Genomic DNA, 26,762 nt, shown 5'->3' with positions numbered 1-26,762 from the left:
CAAAATAACAAGTTTGCTGCACTGCGTTTTCTTTTCTTTCTACACAGCTGAAGAAAGACGTCCTGAAATAAATTACTATGTAATAATTTAATTATTTAAACCCTTTGTGTATTTTTGTACACGGCAGTTATGCCTTGTTTCAAATGATTCCTTTTCTTTTTCAACACAGTCAACCCTCTTTATACCACCAGATAAGGGCCATGGGCAAAAACGGGCAATAACGAAGGTGGCGTTATGAGGGTCAAAACCACACACACACACACACACACACACACACAAAAACACAAACACATACAGCCTTCTATGTTTGCATTAAATTCAAACTTATTTTTTTGTTATACAATTACGGTATCTCCAGGCCATTTTAATAAAACATTAATCTTTTTTTTTTTTTTAAACTACAGTACTAGTTCTTAACACACTTTGAGGAACAGTTTATACTTAAGAAAATAACAATAAAAAAATAAAACACTCATTTAGTTTCAAATCACCCAAACAACAATTCCATGTGGCACGACTGTAAGCCTGCTGAATACTATCCCCCATTGAACGATGCCATCACAAAGCAATTTAAGCTCAACAGCATTCTTTTTAAAGTTAAAAAAAAAAAAAAAAAAGTTGAATATGTACCGGCAAACACTTTTTTTAAACAAAAGTAAAACAAAAAAAAACTTGCACATAAACAAACAAACATCGTACCTTACTTTTACTTTTTTTTTTCTTTTACATTTAATGTGGTTTATAAAAGTCACTTATTTTAGAGTGCGTCAGGCCTTTTTCATGTTAAACAAATCGACCCGTTCCATCAAGGTAAGGTTGTTTTTATTCATTAGAATGTCTTCAATTGTCCTTCGATTTACAGTATATGACTTGCTTTCTTATTTTCAGATGCATACATGCAGATTTTTTTCTTTTGCTCTGGTGTTAAATGTAGGGTTGACTCGCCATGTTGTACTTTCTGTTTTGCTTTAGGAGCGGGAGTGTTCATGACGTTGGTATTGTAGCGTTTTCGCGCAGTGCGCAGGATAGACAAACACAACACGCCGTTTTCAAGTTCAATGCTTTATTTATGAACTTCTTTAAGAGCCCACTGCTCCAGCCACTTGCTCAGCACCGACCACAATGAGCGTGCAACGACCCGTTTTATAGCTAAGCCCCGCCCCTTTATGTTAATCGGGTGCCAGAGCGAACAGCTATCCCATTGGTCCCCAGCCGCACACCAGGACCAATGGGCACACACAACAAACAGCCTATGACAGGGGCAGCTCGCACAGCCAGACAGAGCGAACCCACAGCTACAGGTAATACAGACGGGGGGGAGAGGAACACAATACAGCGGCAATAACAGACAATAGAAACAAGAGGGAATACAGTACACAAACACAATACACGGATCGTTACACTACCCCCACCTTAGCCTTTTTGCCCCCAAAAAGTTCACAAGGCTCCATGCAGCATATGACTGGGCTCGGCAACCTCCACCCCTGAAACACAGACCCCCTCCCCGCATGTCCGGTCTTCCTTCCCGGGCCTTTGGTGGGTGAGCCGACGGGTCGTGCTGTGCGGAAGGCAATCTGTTCTCTGCTGAGCTGCGTGACTCTCGGTACCCCATTATCAGGAGCTCGCTCTCATGCCACAGGTGTTCTCCCTCAGGCGCCAGCGGTTCTCTTTGCTCCTGTCCCTTGGTCGCGCCCTTTGCAGGAGCCCTTAAAAGGACTGGCGCTTTCAGTGGTAGCTCTCTTAAGGCAGGTAGCAGTAGTGCTTTCTCACGCGGCGGCGGCCCTGGCTCTCCCTCACGCGGCGGCGGCCCTGGCTCTCCCTCAGGCGGCGGCGGCGGCGGCCCTGGCTCTCCCTCAGGCGGCGGCGGCGGCGGCCCTGGCTCTCCCTCAGGCGGCGGCGGCGGCGGCCCTGGCTCTCCCTCAGGCGGCGGCGGCGGCGGCCCTGGCTCTCCCTCAGGCGGCGGCGGCCCTGGCTCTCCCTCACGCGGCGGCTGCAGCCCTGGCTCTCCCTCAGGCGGCGGCGGCGGCCCTGGCTCTCCCTCACGCGGCGGCGGCGGCCCTGGCTCTCCCTCAGGCGGCGGCGGCGGCCCTGGCTCTCCCTCAGGCGGCGGCGGCGGCCCTGGCTCTCCCTCACGCGGCGGCAGCGGCCCTGGCTCTCCCTCAGGCGGCGGCGGCGGCCCTGGCTCTCCCTCAGGCGGCCCTGGCTCTCCCTCACGTGGCGGCGGCGGCCCTGGCTCTCCCTCACGCGGCGGCGGCCCTGGCTCTCCCTCACGCGGCGGCGGCCCTGGCTCTCCCTCACGCGGCGGCGGCCCTGGCTCTCTCTCACGCGGCGGCGGCCCTGGCTCTCTCTCACGCGGCGGCGGCGGCGGCCCTGGCTCTCTCTCACGCGACGGCGGCGGCCCTGGCTCTCTCTCACGCGGCGGCGGCGGCCCTGGCTCTCCCTCAGGCGGCGGCGGCGGCCCTGGCTCTCCCTCACGCGGCGGCGGCGGCCCTGGCTCTCCCTCAGGCGGCGGCGGCGGCCCTGGCTCTCCCTCAGGCGGCGGCGGCGGCCCTGGCTCTCCCTCAGGCGGCGGCGGCGGCCCTGGCTCTCCCTCAGGCGGCCCTGGCTCTCTCTCACGCGGCGGCGGCGGCCCTGGCTCTCCCTCAGGCGGCCCTGGCTCTCCCTCAGGCGGCGGCGGCGGCCCTGGCTCTCCCTCAGGCGGCCCTGGCTCTCCCTCAGGCGGCGGCGGCGGCCCTGGCTCTCCCTCAGGCGGCCCTGGCTCTCCCTCAGGCGGCGGCGGCGGCCCTGGCTCTCCCTCAGGCGGCCCTGGCTCTCCCTCAGGCGGCGGCGGCGGCCCTGGCTCTCCCTCAGGCGGCCCTGGCTCTCCCTCAGGCGGCGGCGGCGGCCCTGGCTCTCCCTCAGGCGGCCCTGGCTCTCTCTCACGCGGCGGCGGCGGCCCTGGCTCTCCCTCAGGCGGCCCTGGCTCTCCCTCAGGCGGCGGCGGCGGCCCTGGCTCTCCCTCAGGCGGCCCTGGCTCTCCCTCAGGCGGCGGCGGCGGCCCTGGCTCTCCCTCAGGCGGCCCTGGCTCTCTCTCACGCGGCGGCGGCGGCCCTGGCTCTCCCTCAGGCGGCCCTGGCTCTCCCTCAGGCGGCGGCGGCGGCCCTGGCTCTCCCTCAGGCGGCCCTGGCTCTCCCTCAGGCGGCGGCGGCGGCCCTGGCTCTCCCTCAGGCGGCCCTGGCTCTCCCTCAGGCGGCGGCGGCGGCCCTGGCTCTCCCTCAGGCGGCGGCGGCGGCCCTGGCTCTCCCTCAGGCGGCCCTGGCTCTCCCTCAGGCGGCCCTGGCTCTCTCTCACGCGGCGGCGGCCCTGGCTCTCTCTCACGCGGCGGCGGCGGCCCTGGCTCTCTCTCACGCGGCGGCGGCGGCCCTGGCTCTCTCTCACGCGGCGGCGGCGGCGGCCCTGGCTCTCTCTCACGCGGCGGCGGCGGCCCTGGCTCTCTCTCACGCGGCGGCGGCCCTGGCTCTCTCTCACGCGGCGGCGGCCCTGGCTCTCTCTCACGCGGCGGCGGCCCTGGCTCTCTCTCACGCGGCGGCGGCCCTGGCTCTCTCTCACGCGGCGGCGGCGGCCCTGGCTCTCTCTCACGCGGCGGCAGCGGCGCTCTCTCGGGCGGCGGCGGCAGCGGCGCTCTCTCGGGCGGCGGCGGCAGCGGTAGGCCCCCCATCTCCCACGCGGGAGATGATCTAGACTCCTTCGCTAGCCTCCTCGAACGACCACCCCTCCTCCGCTTTTGTTTTCGGGCAGGCAGTAGGTCCCCTTCCTCCTGGAAGGGGCAGCACGTCACCTGGTGCCCGAACTCCCCGCAGGCAAGGCACCAGCCTCGCTCCTCCAAGTCACCGAGGAGATCCTCCAGTCCGCCGTCCCACCGGTTCTGTGACGGCTTGGAGTCGTACCACAGCCATTGGTCCATCTTTGTCTTCTCCTGGTCCTGCTCAACGCTGGATTACTCGTTGTATTGATCCCGCTTCTGACACCAGTGTAGCGTTTTCGCGCAGTGCGCAGGATAGACAAACACAACACGCCGTTTTCAAGTTCAATGCTTTATTTATGAACTTCTTTAAGAGCCCACTGCTCCAGCCACTTGCTCAGCACCGACCACAATGAGCGTGCAACGACCCGTTTTATAGCTAAGCCCCGCCCCTTTATGTTAATCGTGTGCCAGAGCGAACAGCTATCCCATTGGTCCCCAGCCGCACACCAGGACCAATGGGCACACACAACAAACAGCCTATGACAGGGGCAGCTCGCACAGCCAGACAGAGCGAACCCGCAGCTACAGGTAATACAGACGGGGGGGAGAGGAACACAATACAGCGGCAATAACAGACAATAGAAACAAGAGGGAATACAGTACACAAAACACAATACACGGATCGTTACAGTATGAACGTTCATTTAACAAATAATTAGGAACGCGAGTCAAAGGTTAACTGCATAACTTTGTTGTTTTAATTGACCATGATTATTTCGCTGGAGCTACAATAAGGGAAACTACAATGCTTATATTTATTTACAGCGGACAGTGGGGTGGCGATATAACGGGTACAAATAACACAATTTTTTTAGTGACATTTGTTCAGAGAGATTAGCCGGCGGTATGCGAGGGTGGTGTTATTAAAGAGGCGGTATAACGTGGGACAATTGTGTGTGTGTGTGTATATATATATATATATATATATATATATATATATATATATATATATATTGTAGCGTTCCCCATTGACTGACCCCACAGAGGCACTCCGCATCACATTGTTCAGGTACAAAGAAATATTTATTGCCCTTTAACTGTTTACACTGTGCCCGCCCACTCTAGCAGTGTACCGGAAAGTTACAATTAGCTCAGCTCTGCCGGGGCTAACCCCGCGCACTCCTATAATCATTCTCTTATCCCACCCCCATAGAGTCAATCCCCTATCATAATCCCATATTAAACCCGCAAAAACACTCATGGGACCCCCACTTGTCAATCAAGACCCCCCTAACGTGCTATAGGCAGGCGGGTCCCTAATCCTGTTTCCCCTGTTTCTACAATGGAGGTGATAGCACGTTACAATATATATATATATATATATATATATATATAATCGAAAAAGAAAAGTAATTTAAAAAAAAAAGTATTTTAACAATTTGCTGTCGTCTCCAGATAGCATGGCAGAAAAAAAGAAATAGCCATAATGTGCTTATGCAAAATACCTGGCTATTTTACATTGTTATTGCCTGAGAGCCTCAGAGCAGGGGAGAGAGCAATTTAAAGCAGCCTTCTGCTCTTGTACAGACACAATCACAATATGACGCTTCAGCCTAGGGGACTGATACATTTAATTCCTGGCTGTCATTTTATTTTTTGCTATGTAAGCACTATTCATCATATGTAATTTTAGTTTTTTGTTTTTGGAGCACTAATACCTAAAAATACAATGCAAATGGAAACAGTTTTACAATCTGTAGCATTTTAGTGAAAGGGATATCAACCTATCAACCTCTCCTGTCCTGTTAATTTTGCATAACTTGTAATAAACATCATGTACATTAAGCACACCTTTGCATTCTTAATCCAAACATGTTAGTTGATTGTAGCTAGATTTGTTAACCGTTTTATTACTTTTATTATTATTCCCAAAATAGTGCACATTATTCTTTGGAATAAACAAGTTCAGACATGACTAGACCTATTGTAACTTGTCTTTAAATAAAAAATGTTACATCCCTCATAAATAAGGTTATAATGTTTTTATAGGTTTCTTTTAGGCTCTTAATCACACATTTTAAACGTGTCTCAGAGGACATTCATGATCATCTCACATGTTAGGTAATCCTCATAACCCACATGCATACATCACTGGATTCTAAATGACTGTCACTGTAAGATTACCTACAGATCATGGAATTTTATATTTGTACTTGACAACACAAATAAATCACTGATAAAAAATAACTATTTAAGGGCTGTGTGAATTTGATGTCTAAACAATATAGGACCTGTGCTGGGAAACAAATGCCTTTTCTTTCCAAAGAGACATACATTGCAAATATACACCACCAAATATGTAGACATTTTAAATGCTGCTTTTATCACCTTAAAACTGTTCCAGTTCTCAATGTTGTATACTGCAGTCTTTCTGACTCCACCATCAGGAGGCTCTGATTGGTCCAGAACTCTGTTGTCAGGCTGCCTATCTCTCCTGTCCTCCAGTCATTTCATGCTACCCACCATGACCCTTAGAGAACACTGGTACTTTATATGGAAATGATAAAAAGTCTAAAACTGGTATTGTTTTGACACCAAAGCCACCTCTTCAGCATATGCAGTGGGTAGACTTTCAATATCATTTTTAAAATGACTGTCTCGCTGTTTCTAATAAGACTGTTGCTAAGCAGTGGAACTGAGGTTTAGGTTTAAACATGCTTTACTTTGCTTACATTATAAATGGTAAATGAAAAGAATACTTCATTCAGGGGCTCGTCTGTTATTCTGGCACCATCATTTGTGGAATCGCTACAGTACTCCATGAACATTTGGAGCATCTTCTCGTTATTATCGTGTCCATTTAACCTGTCCCTAATAGCAGCTTTGAAGAGCCAAAGTCAATGTAGGCATTCCCATGTCTTGATTTTTAAAATAGAATTCACACAGTACAAAAAGTAGGTGCATGCATGAGTGCAACAACTGAATGTGAATAATTCAAAATACAATAACACTACTTTTTACACATAACTAAATTCCATGGTTTGAACATGTCCTTATAGTTTGTATTAAATAAGACCATTTTAACACAGTATAATATTTTGAATAGAACAAGAATGTGTTTTGTTTGTGCAGTTTATGATGGTAGTTGACTGGGTCACAATTACTGTATATGCCTGTGAATGAGAGAGAATGAACCTGCCATGCAAATCTACCTCTCGACCTGGGAGGGCGCTAAGTAAGGTTGGTGGTACGCCTTCACGGGGATGGGCCGACTCGACGGTAAGACGGAACCTGAAGTCACCATCTTGGTGAAAGGGCGTAGCTGTAAGACTGCTAAACAACTCTACTATGATCAGCTGTGGTGTGTGCGGCGATTGGATAAAGTGTGGCACCGTGCTGATCACGGGGAGGAGTTTGGCAGTACAAAGGGGATGCAGCTTTGTGAGTACAGTCCCTTACACTGAAAAGATCACTGAGCCAGAGCCGTGTTTGTTTTGTTTTGTTGCAGATGGAGACTGACCTGGAGCTGAATCCACAAAAGCTAGCACAAACCCCGGATATCAGCAAGCACTGAGAATTCACAGGCACTGGACTGGACACTGTACTGGAAACTCGCACTGGGAGCACTTGCTGTTTTCTGGGCACTGTGGATTATTGCATGTGTGTGTTTTGTCACGGAAGAAAGTTAATATTGTATCATTGTACATAGACCCTCTGGTTGGACATCCACTCATTCCTGCACCACTCACGTTCTGACAATGCCAAATACTTCTCTGTTTAATTTACAGTACAAACAGCTCCACTGAAGGTTTTTTTTTTAATGATTAGAAGTTTGAATGCTATTTCATAATACTTCACAACATGCTTTGATAGAAAACGAAGGATTGATGACTAAAATGTATTTCTTAGGCAAAATAAAAATAACATTTACTACCGTTTTATTAATGTCATAGGCTAGTCAGTATACTAAGTGATGAGTTGTAAAACAATCTTCAAATTAATATTGTTGTTTTATTTTAAAATGCATTTTAAGCGGTTGCTAGTGTATTTAAAGCTGTATGCTCAATAGTACAAGGAGAAATCTTATCCAAGTTGCAAACTGCTTGTATGGCATAGAAAAAAAATTCTTAATCTGAGCACGCACGCACGCACGCACACACACACACACACCCTAAAAATACCAAACCAAGTTCTGCAATCCACAAACGCAACCATGTGGAATTTGTGTGCAATAGACAGTGACTTGATTGCAGTTGTAGGTTGAGGCTATGCAGCCTTTGAAGACTAGCTCTTTACAGTTTACCAGATTCTGAATTTTAAGGTTGAATTTTGGATTTCCTCAGAACGTGCAAAAAGCTTGAGAAGCGTGTTAGAGATACATTTTTATATGGCTGGACAAACAATTCCACTGCAGCCACAATGTTAACCCTGGTGACCTGGTCAAATCTGTTTTTGATTTTGGACAATTGCAAAACACAGTGTACCAAATTATAAATAGCCCTAAACCTTCCAATAACCATGTATTGGCCTGTGAAGAGTGGAATTCAGTGGTCAGCTCTCAATTCTTTGAAGAGTGAAAGGACAGGGCTTACATGGAATTTTATTTAAGCCTAAACACACTGCCCCTGTAAAATATTGACCAGTGTTTAGGTTTCCAAATTGAATATAAACCTCTACAGGCAGTACAGCATGTCTGTACAGTACACATTGATTTATTCACTGTACTTCTGGAATTGTATAATTAGCATAATCTACAAATATACAAGGAAGCCTCAGCGGAATTATCTTTTCTATTGAATTGAAAGAATGAGAAAACGAACAAACGAACAAACAAACAAAAATAAAAGGAAAGTAAAAAAGCAGGTACTGCTTTTTTTAATTTAGTAGTAGCAAATTGTTTTTATCATTTTTTCTCCCAGTTTGGAATAGCCAATTATTTTTAGCCTCAGCTCACTGCTACCACCCCCGTGCTGACTCAGGATGGTGAAGACGAACACACTATGTCCTCCGAAGCGTGTGCCATCAGCCGACCACTTCTTTTCACACTGCAGGCCCACCATGCAGCCACCACAGAGCTAATGCATCGGAGGACAACGCAGCTCTGGGCAGCTTACAGGCAAGCCTGCAGGCGCCTGGCCAGGCTACAGGGGTCGCTGGTGCATGGTGAACCGAGGACACCCTGGCCGACCTAAGCCCCACCCCCCGGGCGGCGCTCGGCCAATTGTGTCTATCCTGTCTATGGTCGGCAGTGGAATAGCCTGGACTCAAACCATCAAAGATACTCAAATCAAGGCTAATGATTCCTGTGTTTGATGTACATTATTAACAATGAATTAATAGTAGTACCACTTAAATCAATGGCCTGAAATGCCTTCACACTGTGTAAATTTAAAAAACACATTTGTTTTTAAACACAATTGGCATTTACGGTAAACCGCACAGCCTTGGTTAATAATATGGTAACGGCTCCCTTGTGTTAACTTTGTTACTGCTTCTTTATATATGTTTTTGACATTATTCAAGAGAGAGAGAGAGAGAGAGAGAGAGAGAGAGAGAGAGAGAGAGAGAGAGAGAGAGAGAGAGAGGCAACTGGAATTGAGCCTAGAAAAACCTGTTACATTCCATAACATCTTTAATTGGAAGCATTGTGTATTTCAGCAAATGTGACATTGAATACTGTATATGTGCTTATGAATTAGTAATACAAAAAAATCTATATTTTACAGGTGTAATGACACAAATAATGAAAGATATGGGAACAGATCACAGAAAAAAAAAAAACGATGTAAACTATAAACAAGAGAGAACAGCTGCAAATAGTTAAATAGGTAACTGCCATTACAAACGTGGGCAGTGGACCTTGAAACTGTGTATTTGCTTCCTGGTATGTTCAGCTGTTAGACCATGTTGTCCTTTTTTCCTTTCTCAGTTACTGACCATTTTGAAACAGAAAATAAAGTACATTTTCATGTGGGGCTTCATCACCATTCATCACTGCCCCCGTACACTCTGAGCCAACTGTTTTATCCACTTCAAGGGCTTTACATTGATCTTACTTGAACTGCTCAGTACCAGTCAATGGAGTAATTGTTGTTTTTACATTTTCTTTCTTTAAAACAGACATTATATATATACAGCTCAAAAAGCCAGCTGTCCAACGTTTCAATATGTTGTGCATACCTTTCTCAAGGGAGCATGTGTTTGAATCAAAACATTGGCGGTATTTATAGGTGTTTGACGGCATGACAACTACTTGTTATTGTTTATGCTCAAATCCATGATTTATTCCTACATGATGTAATGGTGTTCTATATACTGTGATATTATTTTTACTTCTATCTTTAAATCTGTATTAATACTAATTAACACTACTTTATATAAACTTATATTTTTATTATATCATGCAATGCTGGCTCTGAGGATCAGTCTAGATTTGGCCTCCTCAGCGCATCACCATGAACAACTTTTGAATGAATTTTGTTTATTTATTTATTTAAATATTATAGATTTATTGAAGTTAATTAGTTCATTCTTTTTTGTTGAGTCCTGCTGGCATAATCGTGTTCAGTCTATTTATCCATTTACTTTCTTTTATTCTTCTATATGTTGCATTGTCTAATTTTAGCTGTTCTAATACTACAAACTTTACATCATTTATGTCATGTCCTTGACTGGTGAAGTGTTGCACTATTGGTTCATTAATTTTTTTTATTTGTAATTAATGAAAGGTGGTTCTGAATTCTTTTCTATAAAGTTCTTCCAGTCTCTCCAACATATTTTATTTCATCACATTTTTCACAGGCTATTCATTCCATAAACAACACTGCTATTTTAACAGTAGGTATTAGTTTTTAGTGGATATGTGTTGTTCTTATGTTTAATTATAGTTTTACTTTTGTCCATGTATTTAGTGCAAGTATTTGTGGAACCTGTTCTGTCAATTATTCTTTTATGTTTACTTTGAACTAAAATATAACCTAAATTAGCTTCTCTTTTGAATGCTACAACTGGGGCTTTAAGAAATACTTTTTTCAATGCATATGTACAATATTGAGGGTGTATGTGTTTCTTATGCAGTGATATACATATTTTGGCATGTATAAGCATTTATTAAAATTAGAAGCCTTAATTATTCTATTACAAATTTGGGTCAGATGACCAACAGTGAGGACAGAGATGAGGATAGGGCAATATTGCTTTTGAGAAGAAGAGGAGTAAGAAAAGAGACACACAAAAATGAAGGAAAATAAGGTATTGTCACGTTCATGTTGTGTCAGCTAAATTGCATAATTATCTTATACCCTTTCCAAAGTAGGAATAAGGCAAGTCACATTTTTCATTTTTCACATGTACACTAGTGGTGAGAATTCTGTATTATATACTGAGAGGCAATGACATCTTTAGGGAAATCATTCAATAAATCCTCAGGTCACTTGTCGCCAATCTGAATTAAAAATAAATGCTTAGGGAATGTTTTGGTGTTTGGAAAAAAAATGTTGTCAGCATTGTTTCTGAATTCTGAATGGTGACAGGTGTGCAACAAACGCAACAGTGCACAAATTTTGTGAAATGTCATTCGGTGCGAGGGTGTCATGAAGCATGTGCATTGTGAGTTCTACCATTCATCTGCAAGATGCCACGACTGACGATTGCGAAGAGGAACCAGGCACTTGGGATGATGAATGCTGGAATGTCAAATTCATGGAGTCATAAAATGTTTTCACACATGGAATTGCGTTTTCACTGTCTCTCAGTATATATAGATGCTGTGGTGGAGTGTCCCGCCCCTATGTATTATTATTTGTATTTTTGTTTGCGGCGCGGGTAAAAGCGCCACGTCTTTTATTATTTATATTTAAAAACCTTGTGAGGATGCATGACTGATCAGCTACTGATTATTTAACTAGCTGACAGTCATGCGTCCTTACCAAACGCGTGCAGACTCTGGCCGAGGGGTAATAAGATAATTAACAACTAGTTAACCCCTCGGCCAGAGTATAAGAACCTGCAGCTGCCCGTTCTGCGAAGTGGAGTGTAGAGAGTACGGGAGAGCGGAGAGAGAGCGCGTAGAATACAACAAAACAATTGCTATATTTAAAAAAGTATACTTGTTTCTATTTGTTTGGCCATCGCGCCTTTTTGTTTTGTGTTTTGTTGTTTTCTTTAAATCTTTTGTTTCTGTTTATTTACTTAATAAATTACGCTGAATGCAATCGCATTCAGCTTCACCCGCCCATCCACTGTTTTGGTTACAGTTACTTCCTGGTCCGTGACGTCACCACACCTCACCACTGCGAGCCAGACTGCCACAGATGCAGATTGGCATGCAGTCATAATTTTTTAAAAAAGGAAATGCTTGCATGACAGACACAAAAATTAGGTTTGTGTCTAGTGAGTTTGATGGTGAAGAAAAACAAAAAATGTTTTTCTCAATGTTTGAGTTATGCAAATAACAAACTTGTTTGGGGTGATTTGGCCTTTTACATTATTTCTAGTATCCTTTATATGAATAGCTTACAAATCTACCAATACATGCATCATTTGCCAAATGTATTCATGGAATATATCTGTAAATGTATGTCTATCGAGATAGTGTGGCTTGACTCATAGTATAGTACAGTGCAGGGTTGTACAAACCAGAAATGTAATAACTGCCCACAACTGTAATATCTCCCATAAATGTAATAACTACCCACAAATGTAATAAATAATAACTGAAAGTTGGTAGATGGGTACAACATTTTTGGGAGAGATTATTACATTTCTGGGCAGTTATTGCATTTGTGGGAGATATTACATTTCTGGGCAGTTATTACATTGGTGGGAGATATTACATTTCTAGGCAGTTATTACATTTGTGGGAGATACTACATTTCTGGGCAGTTATTACATTTGTGGTTTGTACAACTGCAGTTTTGTCTGAACCATAATCCTTCCTGCCAAGAAAGCAAATAGCATGCTAGATATTCTGCTTGCTGGGGATTCCACCAGTAGTGATGAAGATGCAGGAGGAAAAAATGATGATGATGATGATCAGATCTACCAAGACATAAGATTTGAAATCATCCAGTACTTTGGAGAAAAGCCTGCTCTACAGAATTCTGACCCTCTGCAATGGTGGAAGTACAATGAGGCACACTTTCCTACACTTGCAACACTCGGAAAGGCTTATCTGAGCACACTGGCAACCTCAGCACCATCTGAACGACTTTTTTCTTCTGCAGGAACAACTACAGAAGAGAGCTAGCTTGAGTCCAAGCCATGTGGACATGCTGATTTTTTTACAAAGAAGAGTTGCTCTAAACAAGACATTAGGATTTTTTTTATTGTTAAATCCTTTTTTTTTAAACAAACAAAAACGTTTGGTTGTTAAAGAAGATTGAAATAAAATGAATTGCAACAACAGAAACACAATGAAACCGTTTTATTTTACTTCACTGCATTTTGCAATAAATAGCTTCTATTCTGTCAAACTCTGAGCAGACTAGCAGTGTCTACACCATTTGAATGGCAACAACAGATACAACATTAAAAAGATTTTACTTCTGTGCTTTTTTCAATAAATAATTCCTATTCTGAGAAGGACGTCCCCGGTTCAAATCCCACCTCAGCCACTGACTCATTGTGTGACCCTGAGCAAGTCACTTAACCTCCTTGTGCTCCGTCTTTCAGGTGATATGTAGTTGTAAGTGACTCTGATGCATAGTTCACACACCCTAGTCTCTGTAAGTTGCACTGGATAAAGGCGTCTGCTAAATAAACTAATAATAATATTTTGGGTAATTGGGGGAAGGGGGTGTCGGGGGTTAAAATTAGGTTTTATAAAAAAATATATATATAATGTTTCGCTCCTCTTTACTTGAAATATATATCTATCTATCTATCTATCTATCTATCTATCTATCTATCTATCTCTATATATATATATATATATATCTCTAGAGAGAGAGAGTTTTACTAAGCTTTGTGTCCTGTATAAAAAGAGTAAATGCCTTCCCGCTGGCATTTACTGTTTGTTGCTTGTACATCCCCGTCTTCGGTGTGAACAGTGGGCTGCGGTTACTGCAGAGCGACTCGGATGGAGACAACATACGCTTCCGGTGTGAACACCCCATAAGGCTAAAATGCTCACATTTTTCGCAGTAACTGGCAACAACCTTCGCACTCAGTTTACTAACTTTCGCAAGTTATTATCATAAATGTCAACCTCAATCGAGACTCCAGCCTCTCGATCATTTTGAGAGCATTCTTGCAAAGCATTAACATAAGCATATTTGCGTCTGTCTTGCAGCTGATTCTCTGATTTCCCTCTGTAAAAATGCACGTCACATTAGTGCACAGCTTGCTCGGGCGCCAGCGAATCTACTTGTACAAGGTGGGTGAAGCAGGCGTCTGGCGATTCTGCCTCTATAGAGAGTACTGCTCGGTGCTGCTCATGAACTTTGCAGTTTTTAGCTCGTCGTGTAATTGAATACTAAAATCAATGAAGCACAATCTTCCTGCATTATTCAGAAGTATAAATACTCCCGTAAACATATATAAAAATCACAATACTCACACTTTCATGGTGTTTCCATGCGAGTTTTTTAACTCGAGACATTTACACGAAAGAAATGTCTCGTGTAAAATGCTTTTTTGGGTTTCCATTCGTTCAGTTTATTTTACTCGAGTAAACCGGGCTTTTCACCCCACGTCATGCAAATGAATGGGAAAGGTGGGGGTTGATATGTAAATTAGCTATGTGTAAAGTACTCGTGCTGTTTTTGAAGATTACTAGTGACATTTTGTGAAAATGTGGTTTCCATGCGCAGAGAACTGGTACACGAGTGAATCTATGCTGCTGTAATAAAGCAAAATACCCTGTGCCTGCTTGGTTAATAATGTGCTTTACTGCTCTTGACCAAATTGTTTTTCAATTTGAGGAGGCTCAAGCTGTCAGAGATGCTCTCCTTTCTTTTAAGTGGATTTACTGCTGTATTAAATTTTAATGATGCAAACAAATGAAACACAATCAATACGTTTATTTGCAATTATATTTGGTCAGTTCTGAGAGGGCATCAACAACTTGGATGTTGTTGCGCTGTTTTGGGCGATCGAGCTGGCTTATGACATCCAGTTCACAAACTATATTTACTAACGTGAAGGGCAGACACGTGTTGTCTTTGGACATAGCAGGGATCAAAAAAAAAAAAAAGGATGGGAATGAATTCAGTTAGACATTTAAGCAGCAGGGGCATAGCTAGGAATGGAAGTTTGGGTGGGCCCCAACTTCGGGTGGACGGGCAAGTACCAAAGATCTGACGTCACAGGAAATAGTTTACATTACAAACATGATTTAAATCAATTAAAACTCTGAATATATCAAATATGTCCCCAGGGTTTGAGCAGCGCAACGTAGCCAAGACTAAAAATGTATGGTGCCGAGTGAAGCAAGGCGAACATGTTTTGCAGTTTATAATATTTGCTCATATACACTACAAATACAAAGCACATATGCATACAACCTACAGAAATAATATATATATATATATATGTATATATATATATATATATATATATATATATATATACATATACAGTGCCTTGCAAAAATATTCAGACCCGACCAATTCTCTCATATTACTGAATTACAAATGGTACATTGAAATTTCGTTCTGTTTGATATTTTATTTTAAAACACTGAAACTCAAAATCAATTATTGTAAGGTGACATTGGTTTTATGGGAAATATTTTTAAGAAAAATAAAAAACTGAAATATCTTGCTTGCATAAGTATTCAACCCCCACACATTAATATTTGGTAGAGCCACCTTTCACTGCAATAACAGCTTTAAGTCTTTTGGGGTAAGTATGTACCAGCTTTGCACACAGTGTCAGAGTGATTTGGCCCATTCTTCTTGGCAGATTTGCTCCAGGTTGTTCAGGTTGGTTGGACAACGCTTGTGGACCGCAATTTTCAAATAGTGCCACAGATTCTCAATGGGATTGTGATCAGGACTTTGACTGGGCCACTGCAGGACATTCACCTTTTTGTTCTTGAGCCACTCCAATGTTGCTTTGGCCTTGTGCTTGTGATCATTGTCCTGCTGAAAGGTGAATTTCCTCCCAAGCTTCAGTTTTTTAGCGGACTGAAGCAGATTCTCTTGCAGTATTTCCCAGTATTTTGCTCCATCCATTCTTCCTTCAATTTTAACAAGATGCCCAGTCCCTGCTGATGAGAAGCATCCCCACAGCATGATGCTGCCACCACCATACTTCACTGTAGGGATGGTGTGTCTTGAGGCATGGGCAGTGTTAGGTTTGCGCCACACATAGCGCTTTGAGTTTTAGCCAAAAAGCTCTATCTTGGTCTCATCTGACCACAAAACCTTTTCCCACATCACAGCTGGGTCACTCTCATGCTTTCTGGCAAACTCCAGACGTGCTTTCAGATGGTACTTTTGGAGTAATGGCTTCTTTCTTGCCACCCTCCCATACAGGCCAGTGTTATGCAGAGCTCTTGATATGGTTGACTGGTGCACCATTACTCCACTCCCAGCCACTGAACTCTGTAGCTCCTTCAAAGTGATTGTTGGCCTCTCTGTGGCTTCTCTCACAAGTCTCCTTCTTGTTTGAGAGCTGAGTTTTGAGGGACGGCCTTTTCTTGGCAGTGCCTGGGTGGTGTGATGCAGCTTCTACTTCCTGATTATTGATCCAACTGTGCTCACTGGGATATCCATACACTTGGATATTATTTTGTACCCTTTCCCTAATCTATGCATTTGTATTACTTTATCTCTAACTTCTGTAGAATGCTCTTTGGTCTTCATTTTCCTTCAGATTCACAGCCTGACCAATGATCCTTCAACAGTGGGGTTTTTATCCAGAAAATGTGACAGCAACTTTAATGGTTCACAGGTGGAGGCCAATGGTAAAGTAATTGTGTCCTCGTTAGGGCAATTTCTTTCATCGGTGTAAACTGGGAGCTTCCACAGCATAGGGGTTGAATACTTATGCAAGCAAGATATTTCAGTTTTTTATTTTTCTTAAAAATATTTCCCAACATAAAACCAATGTCACCTTACAATAATTGATTTTGAGTTTCAGTGTTTTAAAATAAAATATCAAACAGAACGAAATTTCAATGTACCATTTGTAATTCAGTAATGAGATAATTGGTCAGGGGTCTGAATACTTTTGCAAGGCACTGTGTATATATATATATATATATATAGAATAAACATTTCAAAAGAAGATATTGTGTAAACAGGTGTAAACTGCAATATATACATACAAAATTGTGAAAACAAAGTCATTTACAAAAATAACATAAAATGCATTTTTTTCACATTACCCTACTGCATAGCATGACTTCAAAAAATGAAAAACCATAACAAAATAAACACTTAAAAACTAAATATTGTGTAACCAGCTGTAAACTGGTTATAAGCAGGCCTACATACACAATTGTAAAATCGAAATAAAATGAAATGTAGGTACTTACATTACTGGCGCATTTGTTGATTCGTTGATTTCTTTTTACAAAATTTGTTGGGACATTGCTAATGCGTAATACACAAATATAACTATGGTTTACTGCAAAGTTGGCTAAACATTCTATATTATATTTCTTAGCATACGCCCTTATCCAGGGCAACTTACAATTGTTACAAGATATCCCATTTTTTACATAAAATTACAAATTTATACAGTTGGTTTTTTACTTGCTCAAGTGTACAACAGCAGTGCCCCCCACCTAGGATTGAACCCAAGACCTTCCAGTCAGGAGTCCAGAGCCCTAACCACTACTCCACACAGTTGCCATGTGTATGTATTTAGATAGCTAATTACAAATGTAAAAAATAACTAAACAGCAGCTGCACAAGCTGGTTGCTTGCATGCCTTGCAATGAAAGAAAAGTTCATGAATGTATGCTGCCGACGTGCTGTAATTTCGATACTATAGTATCGAAGATGTAAGATCTCATATCTCAGCCATCCAATCACCAATCTTTTTTTCATAACCATGACAACGGTGCTGAAGTGGGTGGGACGGATATATTTTTTGAACCACAAGGATGAGCTAGACTCGCCGCAGCGGATTACAGTCTGATATGTTTTTAATTGTCAATTGCTCCATAACTGGCTGGGCCCATGAGCAAAATGGGTGGGCCTAGGCCCCTCAGGCCTAAACGTGGCGCCGTCCCTTTTAAGCAGCAAGGGTATTCTCAAACAGCTGCATTAATACTATAATAAGGGCATAACGCAGTTTATGGTAAGTGGTTTTATACAGAACTGTAAACCCACAAGAGATATACAACATGACAGATCAGACACAGCAAAACACAATAATAAAAAAAATGTGAACTACAACACTGCTAACCATAAAATCGCCCATCAGCCACTACTTTCTGCCGTCTTGGAATCCACAGTAATAACTGACCTGCTTCATTGCAATATTTATAGTTAAGGATAAACACGCTCATTAACATTTACACGTGAAATGCGGGTTTCCTTTCGAAACTTCGTGGATTTCCCGTGTTGTTCGTCATTTACACGAGTAAATGAGATGTACCCTATCCCTCTCTTTGGCCGTTTTTTTCGGCCACAAACCTGATTTAACCGAGTAATTCTCCCAAAGGTGCACACGCATTGGCATTTCACGTGTAAATTGACCCGCATGGAAACCCCATGAATGGCAAAGCACGGCACTCTATGCTGAAAAACTAAGACCCAAGGTACTGCGCTCAAGGCGGAGCTTTCCAGAAGTAAGCTAAATTAATTGCGTATTTCATTATTGTTTAGTTTATTTCTTTCCACGCAACCTGACTTTAAAGAAGCTATAATTAGCAATGTTAAACCATGGCCGTTTCTTAATTGAATTATATTTTCTGACGAAGAAGAAATGAGCTCAAAACTATTTTTCTAGCTATTCAGTCCTTAATGGAAACTGGCCACTTTACTGTGTAAAGGATGTAGTCGCTACACTACACACCGTTGGTTTCATAAAGACATTCTGTCAGGAGACACGCATCTTTTTAAAAATTGCAAATAACACTTGCACAATTTAGGAAAGAAGCAATTGAGAGGATTAATTATGCGTTTTCATTAAAAGGGGCGCTATTTAAATTACAATCGGGTGATACATAGCAGTGAACCTGTTTTAGAGCAACGAGTCAGTCAACATGGCTTATCAGTGTTTCATTTACCCTGGTTATTCTTAAAATTCCAGTAAAACGCTAAACTTAATTTGTGGAGTACTGTACATAGGATTACTCTCACATGACATTACTCTTGAAATGTGTTTTTGTTTACGACTGTAAGTCGCCCTGGATAAGAGCGTCTGCTAAGAAATAAATAATAATAATTGCTGGACTGTTACTAAACGGTTTCATATTTGTTATTGTTATTGTAAATGCCAGCAATAAGCTAAACAGATCTTTTCAAAACAACTTTATTTGTAGACTGAACTACAGTGTTAGTGGAAGACTGTAAGTATGATTCTCACAGCATTGCTGACATTTGTGTTCTGAACTGTTGTAATAGAATTCTTAGTTTTCCTGGTTATTTTAATGCCAGCAATGAGCCAAGTGATCTCAATAAACATGATGACAGGTATGAAGTGTCTTCAGGTGCTTTACTTACTATTACAGCACCAAGATTATGATTGAAAAAAAGTGGTAATATTTATTATTAACAACCAACATTATATTTATCCATTTTTGAAGAATGGAATTTGGTATTCCCAAGAATGGAACAAGGAGTAGCCCTAAAGATGGTTACAATTGAAGGCAGTGCAGATGCCAGTGTTTAATACAGTACAGCAATTTTATGCAGGCCACCAGTTAAGCATGCAGTTTATATCTATGATAACAACTCACAGGGCTGCATAGGATCAGAGGATGATTCAAAATCAGAGGCAGAGCCACAATAAATGTCATGTTTAAATTTTAAGTAAATTGTAAAATTGTTGAGATACTTGTGTTGGAATATTGTTTCAAAATTCTATAATGCAACAAAAAAATGTATTAAAAGGGTTAATGCGTGGCCGAAGGTCTCTCACTGATAATTAACCCTTTCTCAGTCAAAACGACAAGTTTCTCAGCATCTAAAAAGCTTAGAGGGAACGCTGTTCTTAATACTCTGTGTTTTCTTTTTAAGTAAAGAATTACTTATTTATTTATTTAAATTTAGAGTGCATTTCTTCTGATTTACTGCAGATTGTGATTCTGTACTACAAGTCCTTCTTGCATGTAAAAATGGACCCTTTGGTATATTTTTAATCAAGTGATATATATATAGACTGAAACAGCTGAAACAGCTGTCTGTGTATGTTATCATTTAATAAGATTTTCAGCTGTCCAGAACCCCCCTGTGGCCAGGGTGAACTATACAGTTGCACAAAGTATTCATACACTGCCTTGACATAGCTTAAAATACATTGTACTTGAGTCACCAGTAACAGCTCTGTGTTAAACTAACTGAAGTAAGTACAGGGCAAGTCCACACTGGTCATGCTAGTAATGGTGAATATCAAGACTACATGTTCTGAATTACCCTCACCTGTGCAATCAACCTGGAACTTTTAGAAAACTCCACCATTATCACCTAGTCTTCTGTTTTACAGCAAGGATCAACAAATTAGGCTCCAGCTGATAATGAAAGGATATCTTCTGTAAACCACATCTCAGTGGAAGTATCTGTTTAAACAGTGAATGACAGCAACCAGACAAGGCAGCTATTACCAGGTCACCAATTAGCAAGTGTTTAATTCTGTCTGTCCTGGAACTAATATCACTTGTTGATACTGCAGTAATGTTAGCTGGAACTGGCCAATAGTTTTGTCTCCAGGACTAAGTGTTTATTGCTTGGGGTGTTTTATTTGAAAAGCCACCCAGATGGTGTTGACCATCTCCAGATTGTGCTATTGCAATGACTGGAACACTTTTGTATTTATTAATGGCATTATTTGCTGTTGACGGTGGACTTGAGGGATAAATTGGATGCTGTTGCTATCTCAAGATAAATGAAAGAAATGGTTTATCACAATGAGCTTCCATGGTGATGTAAAATAACAACCAAACTATGTGTTGGGTTAAATTAATTATTCAATATTCAAGTGCTACATCAACACAGCAAGCATTTTTGTCATAGCTGTACTGACAGCTTAAAGAACAATGCCTTGCTTCTGTTTTGCTATATCATGCCTGTCATTTACTGAGCAGTTTGCAGCCCAGGCTCACTAGAGTGGGAATGTGACTAACTCCATAGGTAACGGAGTGAAATGAAGTCCTGGTGTTATTCCCTAAAGCTCTTCATTTCAGTGCTCTTTTCTTCAGATACAGGATTGCCTGCAAAATGTATTTTCTGTGCATCAATCTATGGAGATTCAGTGTTTGACAGACCACTTTACAAGACTTACAGTTTAGTAATTTCAGAGCAGCAAACACGTTCCAAGTGGCACTGTATTCTTAAGCGCAGTAAGAAGTAACTAAAATATTCATTGCAAAAATTGAAACTTTTTTTTTAAAACAAATGGCTTGTTTATACAGTATGGCTCTCGACAGACACAATAAAACAGATATTAAACACATTTTCAGTTTTTTTTGCATATTTTTTATAAAGTGTTCTTACCCTTACAGAAACCAAAGATATGCTAATATGTTTACATTTCTTTAAAAATATATTCAAATAAATTGTTGAATAAAACATTGCATACGTTAATTTCAAATTACCTATTTATCTCTGTTTATAAAATAATAAAGCCAAACAAAATTACAATGCACAACATACATACATATGATTGTAGGTCTATGTATGTATATCTGTAGGTATATATAAAATAGGAGATAGTATATGGTGATGTGATGAGCAGGACATTACATAAAAGTGACGCATGGTACATGTGTTTACCTTTTTGGACGTGTTCAATAAAAGAAGAAAAGGCTCCGGCAAATTAAAACCAGTTATTGCTTATTTCAAATTGTACTCAGCGTATCCTACAATTGACTATTAAAGCCTACATTCAGTCGTTAACTTGAATTAATAGATAAATTATCTAAGTCATGCTTTATTTGTTGCGACAGTACAGTAGTGCAGTATATTGAACTACTGTAAATTGCACGTTGGAATTTAAAAAGAAAGGAAGCACCGAACTGTATGTGTTAGGGAAAAATATTACTCAAGCCATTCTGCAAAGTTAAAAATAACAAAGAATATAAATGAGCTATTACTGAGTAACTGTTTAACATAAATTAATATCTCTGCATATTGTGGTATTAGTTTTAGTGCAGTTAATTATCGTTTTTATCCAAAACATTAAACATAATTTCCAATCGGAAAGCGCGTACTAATGGTTAAAAGTCTTAGCAATATGCATTAATTGAGTTTAAACCTTTGAGCCTCTGACCATATAAGGCATACTCTCCTTATTATGTAGAGGGTCTGAGGTTGGGGGTGGTGCTGAAAGAACAGCTCCCAGGAAATCAGTGCTTCAGTAAATAAAGGCATCAAAGACCTCTCGGCTTAGTACAACGCTCTCCGCGAGGCACAGCGTAGCCATGAACCAGCCGAGCTCTCCGTCTTCCAGATCAACATTCCAACTTCTAGCACCCGTCCGCTCACCTAGACCATGAAGAGGCAAAACGTGAGGACCCTCGCCCTCATCATCTGCACCTTTACTTATCTGCTGGTTGGAGCAGCTGTTTTCGATGCCCTGGAATCTAAGCAAGAGACGTCCCAGAAGAAAACATTGGACGATAGAAAAGATGAATTGATGAATAAATATAACCTGAGTAATGACAACTTTGATGAACTTGAAGGGGTGGTATTGCAACTGAAACCCCACAAGGCTGGAGTGCAGTGGAGATTCGCAGGATCGTTTTATTTTGCTATCACTGTGATCACAACGATAGGTAAGAGACGTTTATTTATTTTTTCTGATACTACTTCACTGATATTATTTACCTTGAAAAAAAAAAATCGAGTACATGTATATATTTCATGACAACATTTTTGTCGTCGTATTAGTGTTTTTTTTTTAAAACCCGAATTTGTATGGTTTTAATTAAATATTTGCAAAGGCGATATACAGAACATGTTAGTGTACCGTATGCTGCTTTTGATTAAAGTCAATTCGAAATAGGACGGCGTTTGATTTATGGTGCAAGCATCGTGATTGAATATTGGGATTACCATTTTCGTGTAGCCCTACTTTTTTGTTTGTTTTCCGGGCGAACATTTAGAAAACAATGTTTGAAAAAGATGTTGGTTGTACCATATTGATTGCCATGCGTGTTGCTTTTTAATTCAAATGCTCCTGAATAAAGTACATGGATTAATTTTATATATCAGATGTTTTAACAGTTTACCTGTGCTTGTGTGGATAAGGCTTTTCTTGTATACATCCAAGGCCATGCATTTATAGTTTTAATCGGGGGGATAACGTCCAAAATAAACAGTGCACATAAACCGTACATCATATTGCCACCTACTGAAACTAAAATAATAAATCATTATTGCAAATTCACCACGATACATCACAAACACGACGATTCCAGCAATGTTAATGTTATTTGTTATCATTTGGTAACGTGTATATTTGATATAGTAGTTACAGGTTTACAACTCTGTACCTAATCAGATATTGAAATGGCCCTGTAATATTTGGACACTTCTATTCTACACTAATACATGCAGATGGTCTTGCATTAAGCCCAGAGACAGAGATAACAGACATGATGGTTCTGACTGTGGTGGACTCAGTGTTGGTGTAGTGGAGGGTAGTGGTGGGGTTCTGACTTAAGTGTTTCAATTTACTGAACAAAACCATAATTACAATCAAATAAGACAATGGGACATACTTTCAAAGAGTTTAAGAAGGTCTCTATTTTACTTATTTTTCTTTAAAGGACACCTCTATATTAATATGGCATCTGTTTGCAAAATAACAAGCCAACTTGAAAGTGCTTAATTGACCTAAATTATATTATTTAGTTGTTTGTTTCTAGGAATTTTTAAAAACTAAGAGACTGGAGTTAACACTTGTATCTCTTGGGTTAGTGAAAAGAGTTAGTTACACAGGCTGTTCAACACACATAGAACATAATGGACACATCTACAATTCAGCATCCATAGAGGTGTAATACATTTCACCTTAAGATGCATGGCAATGTTTTATGTGGCTGGACAAAGCTGCAAAATGCAGGGTTGGGTTTTCATGGTCTTGCAGTATATCAACAGCATATAATACAAAAGACCTCTAGTGTGCCAGTAAAACACGATAACAAGATGTGTTAAATTGCATTTATTAAAAGTGTAAACTCAGAAATCACTTATGGAATGTATAACTTTCACAGTTGCATTAAAATACAATTAGATTTGCCCAATTTTGAACTGACATCATTGTCTTGATGGGAGCAAAACCAGAAAAAAATGCTTTATGGCTAGTCTGGCTGCAGGAGCTGTCTAGTTTGGTCACTCAATCCACAGGACAGTCTTTTTCTGGAATATTCAGACCTGTATATATATACTGTACATGTTGGTCTAGATTCTCAAAGTTATTTACTGTATTCACCATTAACATCTAAAAGGAAAAATACTCATAAAAGTTAAATAAAAACATTTAAATTAAAAGCTTGTATTTTCTTCACTTGTTTATTTTTTTCTTTTGAATTGTAAATGTTTTTTTTTTCTTCCTTTCAGACTCAAAATATGAGCTAATGACCATTTGGGGTAAATAGTTTTGATAATTTGAGCCTTAAGGGCTTGTAACCAGGAGGTCCTCGGTTCAAGTCCCGGCTCACTCACTGACTCACTGTGTGACTTTGAGCAAGTCATTTAACCTCCTTGTGCTCCGTCTTTTAGGTGAGATGTTGTTGTAAGTGACTCTGCAGCTGATGCATAGTTCACACACCCTAGTCTCTGTAATTCCCCTTGGATAAAGACGTCTGCTAAATAAACAAATAATAATATCAATTATCTTGAATATTTTTCTTTTTGCTGTGTTGTTCATTTGTTAAAATACCTTTAAAAATGTGTAAGAGGCTATGGAGGCTAAGACTACATGTCATTTTGTAAAAGTAAAAAACCTTACCTTACGTCATGCTTTCCGAGGGATTCCACCTGCAATCACCATTTGTCTGTCAAGTTTTACTGTATTTGTATTGGCTACACGATGCAAGCTTGCGGCTAGCCTCTACCACTCATAATTAGACTTAATCTTGATGTGTCTGTTGCTAAGCAGGTTATGGGTCACGTGTGGCTACTCCCTTAAGTTTCAATTTCCGTATCGTATATTTTTTATAACGTTGTAGATTTTTTTTTTAATTCATGCGCAGTTTTCCTCGTTTTCAATTGAAGAAAAAATATGAATAAAAAATAACAATAAAGGTCGTCCAAAACCTAAATTAGACCTTCTTCAACAGGGAGGACCAAAACAAAATTGCCTTTTTAATTGCTCATGGTACGAAAAACGAAATGGTTGACTGCAAGTGTTCACAGTTTGTTTTTTCAACTGGCTCTTCATCTTCCCAGTGGATTTCTGTGGGCTACAGTGATTTAAAAAATCTTCCACAGGCTGTAAAAATATTTTTTTCAACAAATTACATCACTCAGGATTCATCAATTAAGTCCACCATGTTTTTGTTATATTCAGTTAGCCTTACCCTGTGCCAGTGGATGCCCTGCCGGAATGCTTTACTCTCCCTGTGATGGACCTGGTGCCCAGGTCGGTGCACCAGCAGGCACAGTTATTCGCCAGGTCCCTCACTCCACTCCCCCTGGAATTCAAGACGTCACGTCACCGACATCAGACATCACTTACGTTCCCCCTTCCGCCTGCTGTGTTCCCCCTGGAATTCCAGACGTCGTTTTGTCGCTCCCAAGCCTCATATCTCAGCCAGCTGCTACTCCCACCTGGTTACCGGCCTGCACAACGGTCAGCCTGGTCAAGCCATTCGGGCCCCTCTTGGCTGGTTCTCGGTCCCTCCCTGGAAGCGCCAGAGGGACAGACCCACCCTCAAGCCCGCCCGTGGAAGAGGGCGAAAATCAAGGAGATGGGATTCACGGCGGGTGGTCCTTTAAGGGTGGAGGGAGGTGGCAGTGTCTTGAACACTTTGGGTTCTTTTCAGTACAGGTTATTGACCAACACACACATGATCTTGGTTTCAAATGTGCAATCATGCTTTTATTTCTTTTTTAAACACAAAATAAAATAAAACAAACAAAAACAAACACTAGTCCCTGACTATACACTTTTCAGGAATCTAACTAACATAGGACAGCTAAGCTGTTTACATGTTGCAACAACACAAAACCACACAAGTTTACACATAACAATAAAAAAAAGCTTACAGTACTTTTTTTTTTTTTTTTTTTTTTTAATACACACAGATAACACACACCATCGGGGCTCTTCACACAGGAGAGACCCAGAAGAGACTACCTGCTCTCCTTAAATACTCTGCATCTGGCTCTAATTTACAATCGTGTCTAGGTGCAGGTGATAATTAACAATAGAAAACAATTATGCTGGCAGGGGAATATATTGCATACTGTATATAAAGCAATAAAAGCAGCCTTTGTTGTTTTGCCTCCCCACTTATTAAAGTCAGGAGCCATTACTGACGTAGCCTATATACTGTATAACATTGAGAAATATACCTAGGAAGGGTTCATTTCATTTATCTCTAAGATTTCTTTAAACGTATCACCAAGCTCATATCATTTCAAAGTGTGTGTTTGTGGTTAAGGCCTGCAATGATGAAAATAGTATTCTTAAAATAATAAGAGGTAGCTCTAAATAAAAAATAACAATGAATGGAAATCAATTACTCTCAGATACAAATATATGTGACAGTATTTGGTAGAAAGTGGTTTGGTAAGGTACAGTAGATTGATTTTTACTGAATAAACATTCTGTGAAGGTTTTCCTAATAGAATTTACCAACTATTTTACTGATCAGAACATGAGAAAAATTCCAGTATAATAAAGCTCTAATAGTTTGAACATCATCTTATGTACTGTAGTGCCACTTGAACATCTCTAATGATAATGTTCA

The 26,762-nt window shown here is 41.2% G+C and overlaps 1 protein-coding gene across 1 annotated transcript in view; it reads left to right on the top strand.

Moving 5' to 3' along the window:
• The first annotated feature begins 22,179 nt into the window (after positions 1-22,179).
• The window catches only part of LOC117402735 (potassium channel subfamily K member 3-like), a 57,549-nt gene continuing 52,966 nt past the window's right edge, over positions 22,180-26,762 (top strand). Inside the window, exon 1 of the mRNA XM_034004161.3 lies at positions 22,180-22,616. Coding sequence (XP_033860052.2) covers positions 22,334-22,616 — 283 coding nt within the window. The 5' untranslated portion in view covers positions 22,180-22,333. The remainder of the gene's footprint in view (positions 22,617-26,762) is intronic.

The sequence above is a fragment of the Acipenser ruthenus genome, chromosome 5, assembly GCF_902713425.1.
Source record: "Acipenser ruthenus chromosome 5, fAciRut3.2 maternal haplotype, whole genome shotgun sequence".
NCBI lineage: Eukaryota > Metazoa > Chordata > Actinopteri > Acipenseriformes > Acipenseridae > Acipenser > Acipenser ruthenus.
The sequence above is the reverse complement of the archived record's forward strand: the minus strand, read 5'-3'. Positions and strand labels throughout refer to the sequence as shown.